Source organism: Magallana gigas, chromosome 3, assembly GCF_963853765.1.
Source record: "Magallana gigas chromosome 3, xbMagGiga1.1, whole genome shotgun sequence".
In the NCBI taxonomy this organism is placed as follows: domain Eukaryota; kingdom Metazoa; phylum Mollusca; class Bivalvia; order Ostreida; family Ostreidae; genus Magallana; species Magallana gigas.
The window spans coordinates 31,219,537-31,240,218 of NC_088855.1; the positions used below are offsets into that span (position 1 = coordinate 31,219,537).

Here is a 20,682-nt window from a genome sequence, read left to right on the forward strand (position 1 = left end):
TTTTGCGATTTACCGGAGATAAACTGGTTCGCAATGACTAATTTTTCGCGACCACGCTTAATCCACTCTCGTTTCAAATGATATGGTGAAGACAAGTTCGCGTCGAGATTCTCGCGAAAATTTGGTTTATAGTACTCTCTCTATGCTCGTCCATAAAGTCTGATGCTTAATGGATGTAGAAAATATCTTAATTATCATCATCGTCTTATTTACAATTAATAAACTAGATTCAACTTCTTTCTTTGCAGTTCAGATCTTCAATGCAATGACGATCGATGCAATTGGCCCTTTGAACCCTGGAATTTATACTCAGTATCTGCTGTATTATACTGGGAAAAAGTGTCAATTAAGACTGTCTTCCAGCCGTTTACTCGAGACGTACATGCGTGTTTATAAGGGCGTGCATGCATTAGTCTTAATTGTAATGCTTTGGTTAACCTCAGATTATAATGCGTACAATATGTGTGCAACGTTAAAGGGGAAAATGCAATGTACAGAAGAATAAGATGACATATTTTATATATATAATTATACGGGTGGAAATGTATATATATGCTACATGTACATCATGTGTATTTGAAATGTTCAGTTTGATGTTGTTGGTCTTTTATTCTTTTTGCCTATTAGCGGCCTGAATACAATGGATGGAAAATGAATGAAACTAAGTTTATCTTGACCAATCTTAGAGCACGCATAAATAAGGTTGTTAGTTTGATGCATTCTCTCACCAGAGGTCGTGCTACGCAAGCTACGCCCTGTGTAGCACGATCTCTGGTTAGAGAATGAGTTTCATGGAGCACGGACTCCGGAGCACAGCGCGTGTAAAGTGTTTTAATTTTTAAAATATATTGAAATTGTGACGTTACAATTGTTTAATAAAATTTAATACGTTGGTATTTTTTGTTGGGGTATTTTTTACTTTTCATTTTTCCCGCTACAGACACTTAGCGACCCAGAAGTTGCGCAACGGTCGTACAACTTGCTAATTTTTCATTGACCAATCAAAAGACGGTTTACAACCAGAATTGGGCACAAAACAAAAATACAACACATGGCATTCACTCTTGCATAGGAGAGATATCAACGCTTGTTATAGGTCCATAAATGGTTGTGAAAGCTTTCGTTTATAATATTAGTCAAACGATAATGGTGTTTTGACAGTTGGAAAGAGGAGAGCAATACGTCTGTGACGATGACTGAGAGTGAGAGAGGTAAATGATCAAATCTTCCATTGTACAAATTGTTAGTCAGGGTTATTGTGTGTTTCATTGTCCACACTGAGGGGCTCGTCAAAAAAGAATTTGTGGGTTTTTTTTGTTTTTTTTTAAAGTGGGTAAAGGGGTGGCAAAAAAGTCAGAGGACAAAAAAATTGTACGTGTTGTTATGAATTAATTACAAGTTTTTATTTTTATTGACGGTCCCTAAGTATATGGAATCTCACACGTCATCGCCCCTCAATTTCATTCATTGTCTACCATTACAAACATCTATCACTGTCCACAGAATTTTCTTTGAAAATCAGTCTGAGAAATTTGATTAATATTTATAAAGAAATACAAATTTTGTTTTATAACCTAGCGACAATAGGGCAAGTGTGCCCCCCCCCCCAAAAAAAAAACCCCATAACAAACAAACCATCATATACATGTATAGTATATAACATGTGAGTCTTTGTAAAATGGGTAGGCAAACCCGGGCCGGGGCAAAATAAAAGCCGGGGCAGATCGATATTTTTCAATTTTCTTTGTTAATACTCAACCCATCTCATTGAAATTTTCAGGATATGTTCCCAATCGATATTACCGTATTCGCTGTAAATATTTCTGCACAACATTGTATATTAAGAAAGGACTATGTGCGGTTTTATGCATTTTTTGCCCCTAAAATCAAAGTTTTCGAAAGAACTTTAAAAATAAGGTGAAAGATAGTTAAACTCATATTGGAAATAAAGGTGTAAAAGGTTATCACTACAGTGACGTCATAATCTAGAAATGACGTCACGAAGATTGCATTATTTTGATAAATTGATGTTTTGTAGCAAAATATGGGTGTTTTCCGATGGTTTTTCGGCTGGGTAACATCGAGCGCAGGCTTGCTCAAGTACCATTTCTTAGTATAATGTGTATAACTATCTGAAGAAAAACATATGTTAAAATCGCACTTGAGCAGACCTGCGCTCTATAATTCCGAATGAAAAATATAGTGCAAAAATGAGAATATTTTCATTTATTTGCAAATATGCCGGAATTAGGTCATTTAGGTGACGTCATAGATAAACAGCGAATGAGCAATGATGACCAAAATCAAGATTTAAGTTATAGGCATCCTCTATACAATGATTTGTGACGATTTTATTTTTCTACGACACTATTTAAAAATTGATTGAAATCGGGGGCAGATATTTGACCATACCGCACATAGTCCTTTATCGACGATTGTTGATTTTCAAGTTGGTAAAATGGGTAGGCAAACCCAGGTCGACATTTTACGGGTTTGTGGACTTATTTAAGAAAAAAACTGAACATTTCACGTTTAATTCCGGTTAAACATATGAAATACTAATAAGAAATAGGCATTTATTGAACGGAAAATAATTATTCTTCGATTAATAACAGTTTTTAAGAAAAACCGGGTCACTAAAACCGGATCCGATCACCCGGGACAAACTTGATAATTCCGTAATAGTTGCGTGTCTATGTTATCCCACATGGATATTATTTATGTTTTATTAATGTTACTTTATATTTACAATAAATCACATAATTTGAGAATAAAGATCACAGATACTGTGCCTAGCTTTAATATTATTTTTTTAATCACACATAAGCCCAAATGTAAGCGTAAGCTGTTTGATCAATTAACTACTGATTCATTTCATTATGATAATTAGCTATATAATAGAGAGGAAGCTGACATCTCATTAGGATAATTACAAAAAGAGAGGAAACTGAGAAGAAGCTATGTTGTTTACAAAAAAAACCAGCATGCTTATTCGTTCATATTATCACAGCCCTTTTAATAATTAGTGCTATATAAAATTTACACAAAAAAATATAATAAAAAAAAATAGTGCTTTTTATATTTTCTTTAAATATTTATTAAAAGTTAAAATTAATGTGTAACACCAAAACATTACTTACCTTTTCAATTTAATAAATTAGGCTCTAATTAGGATACCTCCTTGTGGTTAGAGCTGGGCAATGTCACAATATTTGTGATAGCTAACATCCTCATAATTTCGGAATTTTTAAGTTTGTCCCGGGTGATCGGATCCGGTTTTAGTGACCCGGTTTTTCTTAAAAACTGTTATTAATTGAAGAATATTTACTTTCCGTTTAATAAATGACTATATCTTATTAGTATTTTATATGTTTTATCAGAATTAAACGTGAAATGTTCAGTTTTTTCTTAAATAAGTGCACAAACCCGTAAAATGTCGACCCGGGTTTGCCTACCCATTTTACCAACTTGAAAATCAACAATTGTCGATAAATTTCTTAATATACATTGTTTTGCAGAAATATTTACAGCGAATACATTTATACTGATTGTTGACATGTCCTGAAAATTTCAATGAGATTGGTTGAGTATTAACAAAGAAAATTGATAAATATCGATCTGCCCCGGCTTTTATTTTGCCCCGGCCCGGGTTTGCCTACCCATTTTACCAAGACTCATAACATGTTAACCTTGACTTCATACATGTGACCAAAGTTGAGGATTAAGAATAGGACTGACCCAAGATTGTATGATGGGTTTTTTTCCAGTTTAGATATAATAGCAAAGCCGACTCAAACCAAATGAAAACAATTTGCAAAAGTAATAGCTAGCTATGCCAACCTACTTGACATTTAGTTGTCTGACTTTTGTAAAGGAACAAACACAAATTATAATTTTGATTTGTAAAGATTATTATTATAATATATCACCAGAAATGCTCAGAAATAAATTATTTTCATTTTAATGGCTAGTACACATGGTTTTCCATCATTTGTAGAAAATGTGCTGCTGAAGCAAGATACATTGTTACATGGTACATATATTACAAATAGAACCATTTTAACAAGACCTGGGACTTTCGGTAGGAAGCAATTATCTATTTCTTGCGTCAAAACAAGTTAAAAATGATGCTGGTTTTAAGCAAAATATACACCGATTAGGATTAGTAGTCTTAGCTCAAAAGCCAGACAAATCTTGTTGATTTCAAAAAGCTATGGCTGAGTGGCCAGCAAAGAAATAGACAGGCCTACATCACATTGCTGTTTGACACAACTACCCAAAGTCCAAGTTCTTGTTAAAACGGTTCTACTAGGTTGTGTTTTTTTTTTTTGGTGGGGTGGGGTGGGGGGGGGGTGATTTCAAAGTAAAATCTTAGAACATATGAAATAATGAAACAAATGATAATTAATGAATCAACATTAACAACTAATGACCACAGGCTTGTACACCATCTGTTCCAGCATCTTTAAATGGAAAGCAGACAAGATCTGGACATTGTGATGAAACTTACAAATAACGATTCAGATCTGTAGTTCAATTAGTCTGGGTTACTCTGTTGACCTTGATTTTCTGCCAGTATCTGTCTTTAACTTGCATTATACTGTGATACTTGATATTCATTAGGTAAATGATTACTGATACATGCATTTATACACTTAGATTTCCTTTTAATTCAAACACATCCAATCTTGGTCCCAGCACCAGCACATTATATCTTACTGTAGCTAACATGGTACTGTGTCTTAATCGAACAACCAAGCATGATTGCATGAAATTGGAATGCAACAAGTAAAACAGACCATTGTTGGAGAAACCAGGTGCCATTCTACAAATTCTTAATATTCCTCATATTCAGAATTGAACTTAGTCTTTTTCCAAAGGAAGAAGTAGACTCAAGATTCTGACTTTTTTTTTTTGGTGTGGGAAAGGAGGTCAGGATTCTACTACAAACCAAAACAACAAGAGATAATATAATCAGGTTTCCTGTATACATGTACATTGTACATATCAAGCTAATAGTACATTTCAAATATTAGGTCACTGCGACAGCTAGTAGTCATGAATTGGAGTTGTACCATTTCCAAGTAATCAACTGACTATGCCACTTTAGTGCTGCTTCTCTGTTTGTCCTTTTTAACACCCTGATCAAATAAGTAAAGTTTGTTTTTTTTAAAGAAATTAATACTAGAGCTTCAACATGTTCTCTGTTTGTCCTTTTTAACACCCTGATCAAATAAGTAAAGTTTGTTTTTTTTAAAGAAATTAATACTAGAGCTTCAACATGTTCTATGTTTGTCCTTTTTAACACCCTGATCAAATAAGTATAGCTTGTTTGTTTTTTTAAAGAAATTAATAGACAGACCTTATTACATTGTACTACCCCTTAAATTTAACAAAAGACAATGCCCAGTGTGATATAATAATAAGGCATCAGAATAAAGTAAGTGTGTATTTCCTGTTTATTTCAATGGAGCATTTTGTTAAGTCGCATTAGCCTTATAAGAAGCATTTGCATTATTCATTTATTCACAGATTGGGTGATAAAGCAAAGGAGGGATAAGAGATGATACATGTAGTTGAGTTATAGTGATAATGCGTATATTAAAACATGAAAAAAAAAACCCCACCTATCACCATAGAACTGTACTCTGTTAATTCGTTTTTCAGAAATATCAATTCTATTTCTTCATGTTTTCTGGAGTGATTGTAGAATAAAATCCTCCTAGTTTAGGTATATATATGCAAGGTACATGTAGCAGATGCAAATATGACCAGAGTTGGTATTTATATTTCAGTAGTATTTTTTTTTACAGAAAAAAACAGTGACATTATTTGCATGTCTGTACTTTAGTTAGCTGTGAGCTATTCAATCCTTGCTTTGTGATGAAGGTTGATGACACAGATTACATTCCCATTTGAACTCTGTTCATCTTTTATGTAGCGAAGGTAAAGCATCACATGCTCTGATATCTTAAAATACATTGAAGAGTCATGTGAAAGAATATCATTCTATAGTAATTGGTCTCCACACAGCAAACTCCCATTTTGTCTTCTAGGGTGTATGTGTAGCATAGAACTTCTTTCAGTGAAATTAATACCATGAATCGGCAAAAATGCAGGTAAACATTATTTCAGTTTACAAGATTGGTGATGCAGTGAGCAGATAAATTGAAGCTAAAATAGATTTCATACATATACTTAATTGCATTAAAAAAAATTCTGAAGATCTTAAGGTACCTCACTACACCTATACTTATACTTTTTAGGACACTATGTCACAAGATGGCGATTCAAATGTTTTGTTAAATTCTTTGTTTTTATCGATTTGGTTGAATATCCTCATAGCAGAGTGGTTAAAATATTGGGCTTGTGAACAGCAGATCATGAGTTTGAATCCGTCTGGGGCTTTTGTTCCCATTTACTGCATTATTTTTTTTGGAAATATAACTTTTCATCCAAAATTGCACATTCATTGCCTTTATTCCTATGTACTTCTTATAACTCATGCTATTCATCATAATCAAGTAATGTCCTGCTGATTTGAGAAACTATTTCAAGGTGTAATGAGCCACCTTAATATGAGCTGGTATGTTAAATATAACCATAGAAGACAAAATGTTGATATGAAAGAACTTATTTGTAATTATGTCTAGAGATGTCTTATTTAAGGCATATCTGGTTGGAACTAGGTTTATAAGAGTTCAAAGGTCAGTCTGTTCTGACAGATATGTAATCCATGTAGAATAACACCTGGCAGTTTTTTTGGATTATAGAAAGTGAAATTGGAAATAATGAAGATTTTGATATCAAGTTATGGAAAAAGATATATCCTGATGAAACTGCAAGTATTTGTAGCATTATATTAGATATGTATTATTATCTGTGCATGTCCAATTTATCATCAATTTAACAATCAATGATATTTATAGAAAATTTGGTTAGTAAAAGAAATTTCAAAAGTCCATATAGATTCCCAAACTCATTACCCCCTAGCTATCATTCCCCCACCCCTGCTTTAGGAACCCCTTTCAAAAAATATTGAAAACATATTATGAATTTGTCAATTTTTTGTAGCTATCTTGAAAGTAACCTTGACCCTTGTTTTACCATTTAGATGGGGGGAATTATCTTATATCTTGTTTTTGTTTATTTGCCTATTTTACAGTTGTCAATTGCTGTAAAGACGGACTCAACAATGCTCCTCGGTCTATTCTTAGGATGGTACATTAATACCAGTAGAATGAACGTAGCAATATTTGTTCTCAAGTTGTTGACAGCTAGAATGTGTGAATGAGGAACAGGCAACTAGGTCATACTAATCTCCCAGTACTTTTCGGCACATATACATGGAACTGCCGATGACAGTACATACAATTTATCTCTATCATTGTCTGACTGAAAATAGTAGTACCTTTACTGATACAGTCAAACATACCCCAAGTGTATACTCCTAAAATCACATCAGTACTGTCAAATCAGTAAAAACGAAAGGAGAGGATTTGAAAATATAATCTTTTCAATTTTTGTAAGAAACCAAACCAATTTAATTTTAGTATTGAAAAAAAATTTGACAATGAAATGAAACTACCCCAAATATAGATCAGGGTTCACCTACATTTTCAGTAACCATGTATTGTCATAAATTGGGTATGTAAAAGTCACTAGTCTCAGGAGATATCCAAGATTTGGCCACATAGGTTACAGATATAAAAAAACATATAGAGATACAAATAAAAAACAAACTGAGATATGTAACTCAGGTAAGCAATATACTGTAAACGTATTATATTTGGCTGTGCATTCTATTTAGCATTTTTGGCGGAAAACAGCGTTCGCTAAATCAAGTACATCGCCAAATGTAAAATATGTAAGTAGATAAATAGTTACATTTAGAAATGCGCTAAATCAAATCTACGCTAACTTGTTAAAAAATCATATTCCGCCAAATATCGTACACGCTAAATATAATACATTTACAGTAGACTCATGGGCCTCTTGTCATGCTTTCAGGTACATATATACCTTCGAATTCAGCCTACTTTGGTGCAGTGCTCCAAGCATATTAGAATCAGAGAAACTGGGATGCTTTTCCATTTTGTTTTGCAACAGTTTTGGTGTATTATACAGGTGAATACCACCAGGTGAAGATGAAGGCAGGCTTGGACACCAGTTTGAGAAAGGATGTACTGTACCTTAACAAGGGCACTGATGACCAAATGGTAATTAAATTTTAAAAAAATCTCTCAAATCTCTATACAGTTGTTTGAAAGGTGTATTTAATATAGTTTAAATATTAAAGTTGTCTTAGCTAAATTAAGTTAGGACAAGAAAAACTGATCTTTTATCCTGAATTTTCAAATCATTTTATTTTTACTTTAATAATGAATTCCCTTACAAGATCTTACTGAATTCACAATTCAAAATGCAGCTGGAAAACTGTTTACAAATAAAAGAAATGCCAGTAAGATTGTTAATGGGTCAAATTGAAATATAGTTGTTAGTTGTTTATAACGCTGTAAACTGTGAATGGACTGCACCCTTTTAGTACTTAAAGATAAATGGTTCTGTATGTTTTAAAGTATTTTCTACCATATCATATCTATGCACAATGTTAAGAAATGTAACAGTAGTAAAATAAAGACTTCACAAAGTTTGATTTTTGGTCATGATTTTTCTATAATCGTAATTCCCTTATATTTCCCATTCCAGCAGCGTCTTTTAGATTTGAGTTTTCTTTGTTTTCTGTGCTCTCTGTGAGTACAGTTTCGTTTTAAATTCTCATTAGGCACTGATTCTATGTGGTCCTTTCTATAGGAAATCACTGGTTACAGACCGAACAGGATGAAGAGGTGGGGGATGTACGTGGGGTACCTGTTGACGGCTGGCATACTGCCCCTAGTGATGTACTGGTGTCCACAGTGGTACATTAAATGTACGCACACCCAGACCAAGCTGGCCGATGCTACCAAAGTACTACTCAAGGTAAAACAAATACTGCTGCCCCCAATATACATACAATAGATATGGTATAGTACAATATTATTATTAACATAGAATTAGTGAAAGTCCATTTGACCAAAATAGCTTGTAGGCCATTGATTTACTACTGTAACAGTAAAACAGGGTTATAACGAAGTGCCAGGGATGGGCGATTATGCTTCGTTATAAGTGTAATTCATTCTTTCTGTCAAATTAACAACATGTATTATAGTCATGGGGAATGAAAATCACTTGGCTGTTAGTGTGATTTTATTATAAGCGTGTTCACTATAACTGTGTTTTATTGTACTGGTATGTGTAGGCATTTGTTGTAAGACATATTTTTGAAAACATTTTTTTCCCCATGTACTGGTATGTTTATTCCTATAGAAGATTGGATAGGATATAGCTACATGTACCCTGCGTGGTTGTAGCCCAGTTCTAACAAAATAGAAGTGTAAATTGCTCTCTTCAGAGTGATTTCCAAAAAAGAAGTTCATAATGGAGAAAATACAATTATCTCTTTAGAATCAAGTATAATAAAAAACTGAATCTATGCACCTTATCTTCTTATTGAATTGTTTCGTAGCAAATTTAGTAATCTTATTTTACAACTGGGTTGCCTACCGAAAAATTTATGAGATACTTGTAGGTTTATGCATGTACATGTGTTATCTTTAAACTTCTTTAAACTAGGATCAATATGAGCAGTGGTTTGTTGCTGAAATCATTCTGGTTACCAAAGATGGCACAAGGTAAGATTGCATAAAATATATACATTAAAGTATCCCATTTACTCTAAACTAGGCAAATATAAGTCGTGTTGAAATGGATCAAAGATAGAATATTTGGGGTGGAGTCAAAATGCATTTGATATCTTTGAAAAATATCTAAATGTGTTGATGGAGTATAACTGAAGGTATATCCACCTCAACATCTAAGATCTATGTGTAGATGAACTTCCTTAATATCCTTCAAGTAATGTTTACTTTATGTTGACATATTTAAAGAATGTGATATGATGAACATTAACCTGGCCTTGAAACAAGCTAAAAAGCCAAAGATGCCATTAAATGTAAGAACTTACCATTTATTTAATGCCATGATTGGAAGAAACTTGGTCTGGGGTACTCAATACCATGTATGAAATCAATTCTGCTTCAGTTTGACAGTTTACTTGGTAGGTATATGAGATTAAGTGTTGTAGAGTTACCTGTATATATCAGCAAGAAAGAGGACAACAGAGGAAATAATTTTTTTTATTTCAATAAATTCTTCCTGTTTATTGATCCAAAAAGATAATTTAGTGTTAATGTTTGAGATATGCGTACATTAATATTGAGTGTGATTATAGTTTGTATACTCTGTGTTCAAAAGAAACATGATCATATCTCAGTTTTTGTTTTGTGTTTATTTTTTTTTTTAAATATTTGTATGATATCTAATAGGAACTGAAGACAAAGTAAATAATCTCTATAATTATCTAGCTGGCATTTATTTGAAAATTACAACTGTATCACAAAACCGTGGACTGAGTTTATTAGTAATCAATGATATCTAGTTTGGAGTTACAGGGAAACTTATTAGATTTTTCTTTTCTGGAGAAATGATTTTATTATCTAACACAGATGGCTATATTACATCTTGATATAATTGATTTTGGAACATCATAGATGAAATCTAGAATTTATTAAGCCATTCTGAGTGGTGACATGTTAAAGGCAAGCTTGTATACGTATCTTTTAATAAACTATTGTTCAATATCAGCCAGTGCTGGTGTGGAGCCTCTATGGGTGACACGCCTTCTGTGGATAAAAAAATATGAATTTTATCCGAGTACCACTAAGTATACTTTGTAGCTACCAAAAAATGAAGTACTGGTCATGAACATGATGACAAAAGGATCTACTAAAGGTGTCATGACTTAAGGGACTGAGGTTATGGTGATAGCATGGTGCTCCTTTAATCATATTGTAATGAAAGTTCAAAGAAAATTGATTTTTTGAAAATTTTCTCTTCTCCTTAAGATTAAGCTAACAAACTACACACATGGTTCTGACAAAGAAGACTGAGTTGTTCAAAATTGTGCAACATGCTTTTATTATTTTTTTTTTAACATTTAGAAATTAAAGTTCCATGTTGGTAACTACACCCTTAAAGAATGTGTTGAAAATAATATTCTCTTCTCCTTTGGTGTAACATTTAATAAGCAAACAAAATGGTTCCAATGAACTAGAGTGACTAATTCAAAAATTGTGAAATTCATGGGTCAAGGTTATAAGCATAACATGACTGTGGAGCTTTTTTTTCTTGATCCTTTTGAAGTTTCGTTAATTCTTTAAAATCTTTTTTTTGTACATCTGGATATAATTTCAATCAAAAACAATGTGATCATTCACCCAGATGACAAATTTTACTTCTTTTTATAATGTAACAAAGTTTGCACTAAAAAAACACACTAGAATTAGAAATTAAAGTTCCATTTCTGTAGCCACACCCTTTTAAATTAAAGAATGTGTTGAATATATATTCTTTTCTTCTTTACAAGTGCATATGTAAGTTATTTATATGTTTGTACTCAAAAAATCATTATAAAGAATTTCGAAATTATTTAAAGTTCCATGTTGGTTACCACACCCTTTAAAGAGTGAGTCTACTTGATTGCTACACTTAAATGAATTATATTATTTGGTTTTATGTTAAAGAGGGGGTAATCCCACTCTTGTTAATGAAAAAGAGAAAATGAATTGAGAGTAGTACTGCACTTGGAAAGTCTGCTTTTGAGCAGGATTTCTTGTCTGTGGGTATGACCTATTGTAGAATTAAATTTCTGGTTGGGATTTACATGTCTTGTATTATAGTGAAAATCCTAATTTTTTACAAATTTTATATGACCTTGCTTCAAGGGAGTTTGCTCCTTTACCATACTGTCTGATCTGACTTAGCTTTCTATATTTTAATTCAGATATAGATCTTTCACCTATCAGATACTGTATGCGGTGTTAATTTTGCTCTGTCATGTTATTTTCATCCTTCTTCTCTTGCAAACGGTTTTTACCATGTCTTAAATTCGCCAAGATAAAGTTGAGTTTAAAGAGAGATGATTGGAGACATAGGAATTTGCCCAGTCTTAAATTTGCCCGCTGACATTGAAGGTGATAAGGAGCGAAAATAAAACGGGGGCAAATATTTCCCTGTATACAGTAATTAATGATCAATACTGAAAATGAAACCAATGCTCATGTATTGTTTAAACATACAGTCACACCTGTTTTAAGAGGCCACTTGTGGGACAGTGACAAACTGGTCGCTTAAGACAGGTGGCCTTTTATTTCAGGTTTCATATTAATGAAGAAAAAACACCAAGTATATTCATTTTGGCTTTATTGCGCAGATTTATTAATAGCATCTGTAATGGCGGCGTACAAAGAGATGGTGAATGCACAGCTCAGATTGCTGAATAAACAGTTTATATTAATTTTAAATGGCCGTTTTTATTCAATTTATCTATCAATGGATGAAGAGCAAAACATATTCTGCTAAATATGCCCAAATAATAATTTTCAATTGATTGAATGCGGTAAACAATCAGAAGTAGCGTTTCCATACAAAGGCTATGTACTGAACTACGAGAGCCACTGTTTTACCTCTTAAAACAAAGTGTCAAAATTCCATAGGGATGTATGATAAGCACCCCTTAAATATTTTCTAGAAAAAAGGTGTGTATTATCGGCAAATTTCTGTACATGTTGGCGATTTAATAACTTTGTATTTAAGTATATAAGTACATAATAGTCAGAAGTCATGTGATAAAACAGACAAAATTGCCATTGAAAACAGGCATGTGGAAACCATGGGACTTAAAAACACTGGCCGCTGGCCGCATTAGACAGGTGGCCACTTAAATCAGTTGAAATATAGTAAAAAACTAAACGGGCAGGGTTGAAACTGGCGGCTTATGGCGAGTGGCCACTGATTGAAGGTGGCCGTAACAGCAGGTTCGACTGTATAAATATATTAAGTTTTGCAACAGACAAGTAATTGTATAGAAAGATGCATTGAATTTCTACATCAATCAGTCACATGCATCTGTTTTGCAGATGCCAGATAAATTTGAGCCAAGTTATATTCTGAGTACAATAAATCCAAAATTTAGAGTTGTTTTCCATGTGAGATGCCCTTGAAGCCTGTCAGGCCTTTGATTTTATTTCTTCCGCAGAGTCAAAATAATCCGTCCCACTCCCACTTTTTCCTTCTCCAAGAGACGTCGAAAAGCCACGGCTGGTTTTGTTTATCAAGGACAAGGGGTAGGTGTAATTAACCTTTTCTCTTCTATTGCTGCATATTATTTTCTCTAATAATTCATACTGATAAAATAGATTGCATTATTATTATTTCACACAATTAGATTCTCTCGTTGACAATGGAGGTGAATGAGGCAAAAATAATGTACCATTTTTTGGTCTCTCTCTCTCTCTGATTTGGTTTTTTTTCTTATGTTTCAGCCTGATGAAAATCTGATGAGATATTTCACTGTGAAGAAAGTCAAGTACTGCTGGAATAACGAAACTCAAGAGTTTGAGAAACTCAAGTAAGTTTCACAATGAAAATATCATATACTGGTAATAAATCATTTACAGTAACTGTACATAATAGGTGTTTTTCTTTGAAACACCCCCCCTCTAGATTATCAGGTTTCAATACACAGCTGAAAAAAAGTGAACTTTATGGGGATTTTGTATTGCATCTGACCCAGATAGTAGCCTAGCTTGAATTATTGTGTGAGATATTTCGAGTAATTCTGAATGGAGAAAAGATATGACAACATTTCTCATTTTGAATCTCAGTTAGAAATTTGTTTTGGTTCCTGTGAATTTTTCTAACTGAAAAATGATAATGTGTGAATGGATGTTTTTCCTTTCATTGAATGCCATTGCACTTGATTAAAAGGTATTTGTATTTTTATGAAAAGTCGTCCAAATGTGTTGCATAAATATCTCAGGACAGACTATTAGATGATATACATATAGTTATGCTTTTTTTGTACCTAAATTTTTAGACAAAAAGTATGCCAGTAATGTACTTTTTTTGTATTTTTATTAAAAGTCGTCCAAATGTGTTGCATAAATATCTCAGGACAGACTATTAGATGATATACATATATTTTGATGGCAAATATTGAATACTTGTAAATATATCTGAAAATACATTAAATTAGATATAATTCTCATTTTTAACCTTTACAAAAATCAGGAATACATGATTTGATTTCATGTACATTTATCATCAGGTTATATGATATAGGAAATTTCGATCAATAATTTTAATCACGAAGTCAGTAAATATAGAAGAAAAACATGTTTTGAAATCTTATTCCTGTAGTTGTTTTGATGGCCTTCTTATATTACGTACAGGACATTGAATTCTGCGACTATGAGTTGATTGGTCAGCAAGTGTGCCTGATATTTAACTCGATATCTCAGATATCTTTCCAGGGTTATGATATTATTTTGTATCGGAATACGCCATAGAAGTTGATCCCTAATGACTTTCAGGTCAAAAAGGTCATCTGGTGCACAGCTGTAGCCCATGTACATGATAAACTGTGACAACATTTTGCTTGACAGCTAGTACATTCAAATAAAATGGTATTTCCCATTCATGTTGGCTTTGACAAAAAATGAACCGAATTCTATTGATTTTTCTGAACATCAATAGATGCACTTTCTTGATAAATGTACTGTAAACCATCTTTTATGTGAGAAATTTTGGCTTAGTTCGTGAGAGTCTCTTCATCGGGAATATTTCTCGCCACGAACCAGTCTTCAAATGTCTGTGATGTTTTATTTTACAGATTATCTACATCAAAAAATTCAGTTTGCCACAAACCAGTTTTTTCTCTTGTTAATCACGATATAAATTAAACAGTATATAACTTTTGCTTTAAAATATATGGACTGCGTATACCCAGCTCTTATAGAACTTTGTATATTTTTTTAACATTTTCAAAATTGCAAGTTAATACATACATATGCATAAAATAATAATTAATACATCTAATAACAGAAGTAAATCAGGTCTATCATTCTACGTATAAACTGTATTATATGTAAAGTACAATAATTGCATAAATATTCATAGTCATGCACATGTATAATAAGTACATTTTTGAAATGCAGTAAATAAAATAAAGTTAAGTTTAAAATGTTACAAAACTATAGATGTAAATACATAAACATTTATGATTTAAGCATGAGTTAAAGTATAAGCGGTAGGCTTCAAATAATCACAGTCACTTTGTCCCAAATGCATATATGTATAGAGGGACAGGTCTCCCTCTGATGCATGTATCTGTAACATAGGTGTTTTATTTCATAATTCAAAAATACAATTTTTGACTTATAATTCATGATTTGATTTTTTTTTATGCATGCAAATAACAATTAAAATCTTCTGTTACCGTAAATATTTGTCATTACATTGTATGTGATTTCATGTATATAATATTCACTTATAAATTTGGTGAAGAGTTTTCAAAATAGTTAATGCTAAAATCATGTTTGTATGTCTGAGCTTGTTTATGGGCGGCGGAAAGGGTAAAAAAGACAATCATGCCAAATGAACAACTAATTTTGTTTAAAAATATTTAAATACAAAACATACTTTTTGCTATAACAACAACAAAATGTAGAAGTGATGACTTTAAAAATTATACAAGTCCTTCACTCGCAAAATTTTCTTCTAATAATTTAAATTTTGTTTTGTATTTGAAAATTTATAAGTGATAAATATGACAGTACTTTCAATCGATGGTTTCTATTGTAACCAAACCCTGTAACAACATGTTTCCAAAGTACACAGTACTTAGTTAAATTGTCAGGGGTTTATATAAGCTTGTACTGTACTCATTCAAATGGTGTCTGCTCTATTTCTTTTGACCATGACTGTTAAGTCAAGTCTTAGGTAAATAAGAAATTTGAAAATGCACATTTTTTGAATAATATATAAAATTGGTATATATTTACACTGTAGGCAAAAGGATACATCTTTGATTTGCATTTTTTGACATGAAAGAAGATATAAGTGACAGACTGTTTTCTCACCTCCAAATGGTCAGATGTAATAATGTTTGACCTTTTTATCTACAGACCTCAAAATGGTCAGATCTTTTTTTTTAATCTTACAGAGGTCTGGAGGATGATATGAGCTGTTCACAGTTCCACAGGTTGCAGGGTCTGTCTGTAGCAGAACAATGTCGCAGGTAATGTGGAGAGACCAGGATTAAATAATCAGAGTAGAGTTCAACAATGCCATAAGTTTAGAATTTTTTTTAACAAATTGCAAAATGCAGGACCATGTTCAATGATGCCTAGAGTGGAGTTTATTGATGCCTAAATTTTGAAATTTTGAAACAAAATGTAATTACAAATTAAGTAATGAGTATATTTGTAGGGAATTGTTAGATTATACACTATTTAGAGATGTTTTTTTTTCTTTTTCAACAGACGAGTTACTTATGGTGCTAATTCCATTGCTGTTCATGTCAAACCTATTCTATACCTTTTGTTCAAAGAGGTAAATATTTTCATGCATGTCAACATTAATTTTTTTTTCTAATTGATCTAAACGATATGTAATATCATTGTACAATATGTAAACATATTAACTATTTATTGTACTAACAAGGGAAAAATCAGTCAAAAATGCTAGGAGGAAAAATAGACAATTGGCCTTTTTACAATTTCGATATCTTCTGGTGTCTGAAAGTGCAATATTTCCAATCTTGCTTGTACATAAACATGAAGAAGCTAAGCATATTTCTGCTATGAGCTATATTTGATACATGTAGAATTTCAACACTATCTTACTTTGGAGAAGATTGCTTCTACTCATATGGTCATTAAGGCCTTATATCACTGGAATACATGTGTAGACTTTTTATGAGGTTAGCAAACCTAAATACATGTACAATAGGATATCTTTAAAAGCACACATGGTCTTATTTGCCTCTGTTCTGATTGCAGGCTTTATCACCGTTCTATGTGTTCCAAGCTTTCAGTGCCTCGGTCTGGTTTTCTGATGAGTATGAAATCTATGCCTCCTGTATTGTCTTCCTCTCAAGTCTCTCGATCATTGTCTCCATTTACCAAACCCGAAAAGTAAGCGCATTACACTGCATATTTTATTTTATTGAAGTACCTTTTGATTTCACACCCACGGGGTGAAAGACTTTAGATATTTTGTTATTTCTATTACCGGTACTACCAAAAGGGTTAAATTATATTTAAAATTATGGCTAACAAACATGAAACAAAGGTCAAATTTGCTTTTAGAAAGCTTTTTTTTTCAAATCAAGTACAGTATATAACATGAGAACAAGGATATAGAAAAGACAGAAATTTAACCTATTGGTACATACCAGTATAATATAAACATCAGAATAAAATACTGGTCTTGTGTCATGGTATTGATATATTTGTTGACAGATGCAAAGGGCTCTCAGAAACACAATCCAGTCATCTACACTAGTCAGTGTTTGCAGGGAGAACGATGGTGAGTGTACAACAAACCCAGTTTTAGTTAACTCAGGAATTAAATTTACTCATACATCTAACATATGCTCTTACCGGTATTTTTAAACATTTATTTGTTGACTGAGTTTGTGAGTTTAATTATGAATTCAGTTCATTGTTAACTAGGTAATGTTATGAATTGTTTGTTGACAGAGTTTGTTGAGATTCACTCTGATGATCTCGTTCCGGGTGACATCATCGAGATACCAAGACGAGGCTGTGTCATGCAGTGTGACGCTGTGCTGTTAACAGGGAACTGTATCGTGAACGAGAGCATGCTCACTGGTGGGTATCGTTGCATAGACTAAATAAACATGAAGCAAGTGTACATATGTATCAATGTTAACTTGTACTCTACATTTGTTAACAGCTTACACTGTAGGTACTGTTGTATGTATACATTTTCCTGGACCCAACACATTTGAAGAGGTCCTTTCTTGCAAGTTGCATCAGACTAGAATTGTGATAGAGTAAAGATGGAAAAGGGAATTATTTTTGGTGATTTTATTTTGTGTAGGGGAGAGTGTACCAATTACAAAGACCCCTTTGCCTAACCCTGCAGGACCCACAGCTAACCAATCAGATCACTCAGATATGAAGTTCAATATGAAGGATCATGCCAAACACGTCCTGTTTTGCGGAACCGAGGTCATTCAAACCCGTTTCTACGGAAACCAAAAGGTCAAAGCTGTCGTCATCAGAACAGGTAACAAAAAAGTTGTCTCTATATGGAAGTTGTGGTGTAATATGTAGTATGCTATTTTATAGATGTTGTTTTCATGTTTTTGCTCAACTTTTAGGGTTTTCCACCTCCAAAGGAGAGCTAGTCAGATCCATCATGTACCCAAAGCCGGCAGATTTTAAGTTTGAGAGAGACACCTACATTTTTGTCGGAGTTTTAGCCATCATTGCTGGCATGGGATTCATCTACACTATCGTTTTGGAGGTAAGATCATCCATGATGTTTTGTGCATGTTTAAAATGACTACTGCATACAGGGTCAACTTTTCCTTTGTTGCCTTATCACATTATCAAAAGATTGGTTTCTAACAAAGTTGTATCAAAAGAGATATCAATTATCAGTATTGTCTTGAATAATACATGTAGCTTGGTCTTAAAACAGTATATCGTTCAGTTTCAGTTGATTTAGTGTAATATACGTATTGTTACAGTACTTGGTACATTTAGTTGGATAATAAAAAAAATATGTTTTAAATTTTATGATAATCAATTATACACATGTATTGTAAAGATGTTAGCTTCGAGACAAGAGTGTAAATTGCAACAGACAGTATGCCGTTAAAAAAGTGTTACATAAGAGAATTTTATTGTGACAGGTGCATAATGGAGAAGATGTTTCAGACATCATCCTGCATGCACTGGACATCATTACCATCGCTGTACCCCCTGCCCTGCCTGCCGCGCTGACCGTGGGGATCGTGTTCGCTCAGCGGCGACTCAAGAGCCACGAGATCTACTGTATCAGTCCCCGCAGCATCAATGTGTGTGGAGGAATCAATGCTGTCTGTTTTGATAAGGTAATTAATAGACACTGGCCACACAAATGCTTTGGTAGTTATCCAGAAGTGAACTGTTATACATGTGCACAAAAACTTATTAGAAAATTAATGATGCAAACCTGTTGAAGAAACCATTAAAAAAATAAAGTGCAAATTTTGATCTTTATTACTGCAAATTTTAATTACTATGTGTATGAGATGCTTTATTTTTTAAATTAATTTAGGATAATTAATATAATACATGTATTGAATTACCTCAATTTAGATTAAATGAATATACAACGGCTCATTGAAACATTCAGTGTTATGTTCTGCAGTATACTGTGAAATCATTTACATTTGCGGTTCAATTTTCGTGGATTGTGGGATTTTTATATATTTGTGTGGATGTTACTTAGTGGATGCATCAGTTTTCCATTTCAATAAAAAAGCTAACTATTTGAAATTTTTGTTATTGTTGAGGATGTAAATTTGTTGGTGAGGGTTATTCATGAATACCACAAAAATTGAGCCACCGCGAATTCTAATGATTCCAGAGTATTTGAATATTTCATAATTCAGTAATAAAAATTCCTCATATGAAAATTTGCCCATGTTATTGCAGACAGGGACTTTGACAGAAGACGGCCTTATGATGCAAGGAGTCATTCCAACTAGCAACAGCAGGTATTTACAATTTACCACTCAAAACGGGTTTGGTCATTTGTGTCAAGCTTTGTACGTGTCTATTCCTGATAGTAACTTGCTTACAATAAAATTCTTTAATCATTTCACTTGCATGTGCAATTGGAAAGAATATTTAAGGAACAGCAAGAGGACAAAGCTTAATAACAGAAAAAGCTGATCAAATACATTATACAGTAAAAGTGGAGTTAAAATTTGAAATGTTTTCTCCATGTGGACAGTTTCTGTGAGGAAGGGTTGGACCCTAGTCTGTTACAACCTAGTCCCCTCCTGGTGGGAATGGCCACCTGTCACTCTCTGACCATCATAGACAATAACATCGCCGGGGACCCTCTAGACGTCATCATGTTCAACAGCCTTGGCTGGGTAATATGTCACATCAACATTAAAACATCAGCTCAAACTTACTGAGTCTTATAGCAATGAAATTCTTCAAGTTTTGTATTGATGTTCTCTTGAATTCTTTGTACATGTATAGAATTATAGATTTAAGCACTAAGAGCTTGTCTGAGGAATAAAATTTTATGAGAGTTAGTGAATATGAATTTACATATACGTAATGATATTCTAAGGGTGTATTTGGTGTGTAAATATTGGTGTGATGATTGTAGATGTTGGAGGAGCCGGGAGAGGAAGGCAGCAGGTTCGACATGATGGTCCCTACCGTGGTGTACCCAGGGTCGTCCTCACCCCTCAGGTCCAAGGTAATCCACCCCCCCTCACCGTCAGATAAGATAGAGGCTAAAGGTTGATGTTGTTTAGGCTTGATGCCTTGATGAGCTCTATAGATCTTTACAGGAATGTTACATGTAAGACTTTTTAAAGATTTTTTTAAAATAATTGGTGTATTTCATTAATTGGAGTGGGAAGTGTCTGTGTTTGGTTAGAATTATGCTTTTACATTGTTCTTTAACTATTTAGCTTCT

The 20,682-nt window shown here is 33.1% G+C and overlaps 1 protein-coding gene across 2 annotated transcripts in view; it reads left to right on the top strand.

The window, feature by feature from the left end:
• The first annotated feature begins 1,024 nt into the window (after positions 1–1,024).
• The window catches only part of LOC105345318 (polyamine-transporting ATPase 13A3), a 29,087-nt gene continuing 9,429 nt past the window's right edge, over positions 1,025–20,682 (top strand). Inside the window, exons 1-17 of one of the 2 annotated variants that reach the window (XM_034480662.2) lie at positions 1,025–1,211; positions 8,128–8,219; positions 8,815–8,982; positions 9,676–9,734; positions 13,199–13,286; positions 13,485–13,570; positions 16,166–16,240; positions 16,485–16,554; positions 17,004–17,138; positions 17,466–17,532; positions 17,706–17,837; positions 18,070–18,258; positions 18,353–18,498; positions 18,890–19,090; positions 19,677–19,738; positions 19,978–20,122; positions 20,368–20,460. In XM_034480662.2, coding sequence (XP_034336553.2) covers positions 1,193–1,211; positions 8,128–8,219; positions 8,815–8,982; positions 9,676–9,734; positions 13,199–13,286; positions 13,485–13,570; positions 16,166–16,240; positions 16,485–16,554; positions 17,004–17,138; positions 17,466–17,532; positions 17,706–17,837; positions 18,070–18,258; positions 18,353–18,498; positions 18,890–19,090; positions 19,677–19,738; positions 19,978–20,122; positions 20,368–20,460 — 1,827 coding nt within the window. In that variant the 5' untranslated portion in view covers positions 1,025–1,192. Of the gene's footprint in view, positions 1,212–6,001; positions 6,120–8,127; positions 8,220–8,814; positions 8,983–9,675; positions 9,735–13,198; positions 13,287–13,484; positions 13,571–16,165; positions 16,241–16,484; positions 16,555–17,003; positions 17,139–17,465; positions 17,533–17,705; positions 17,838–18,069; positions 18,259–18,352; positions 18,499–18,889; positions 19,091–19,676; positions 19,739–19,977; positions 20,123–20,367; positions 20,461–20,682 lie in introns of those variants that run through there. The other variant, XM_034480663.2, reaches the window with a different exon arrangement.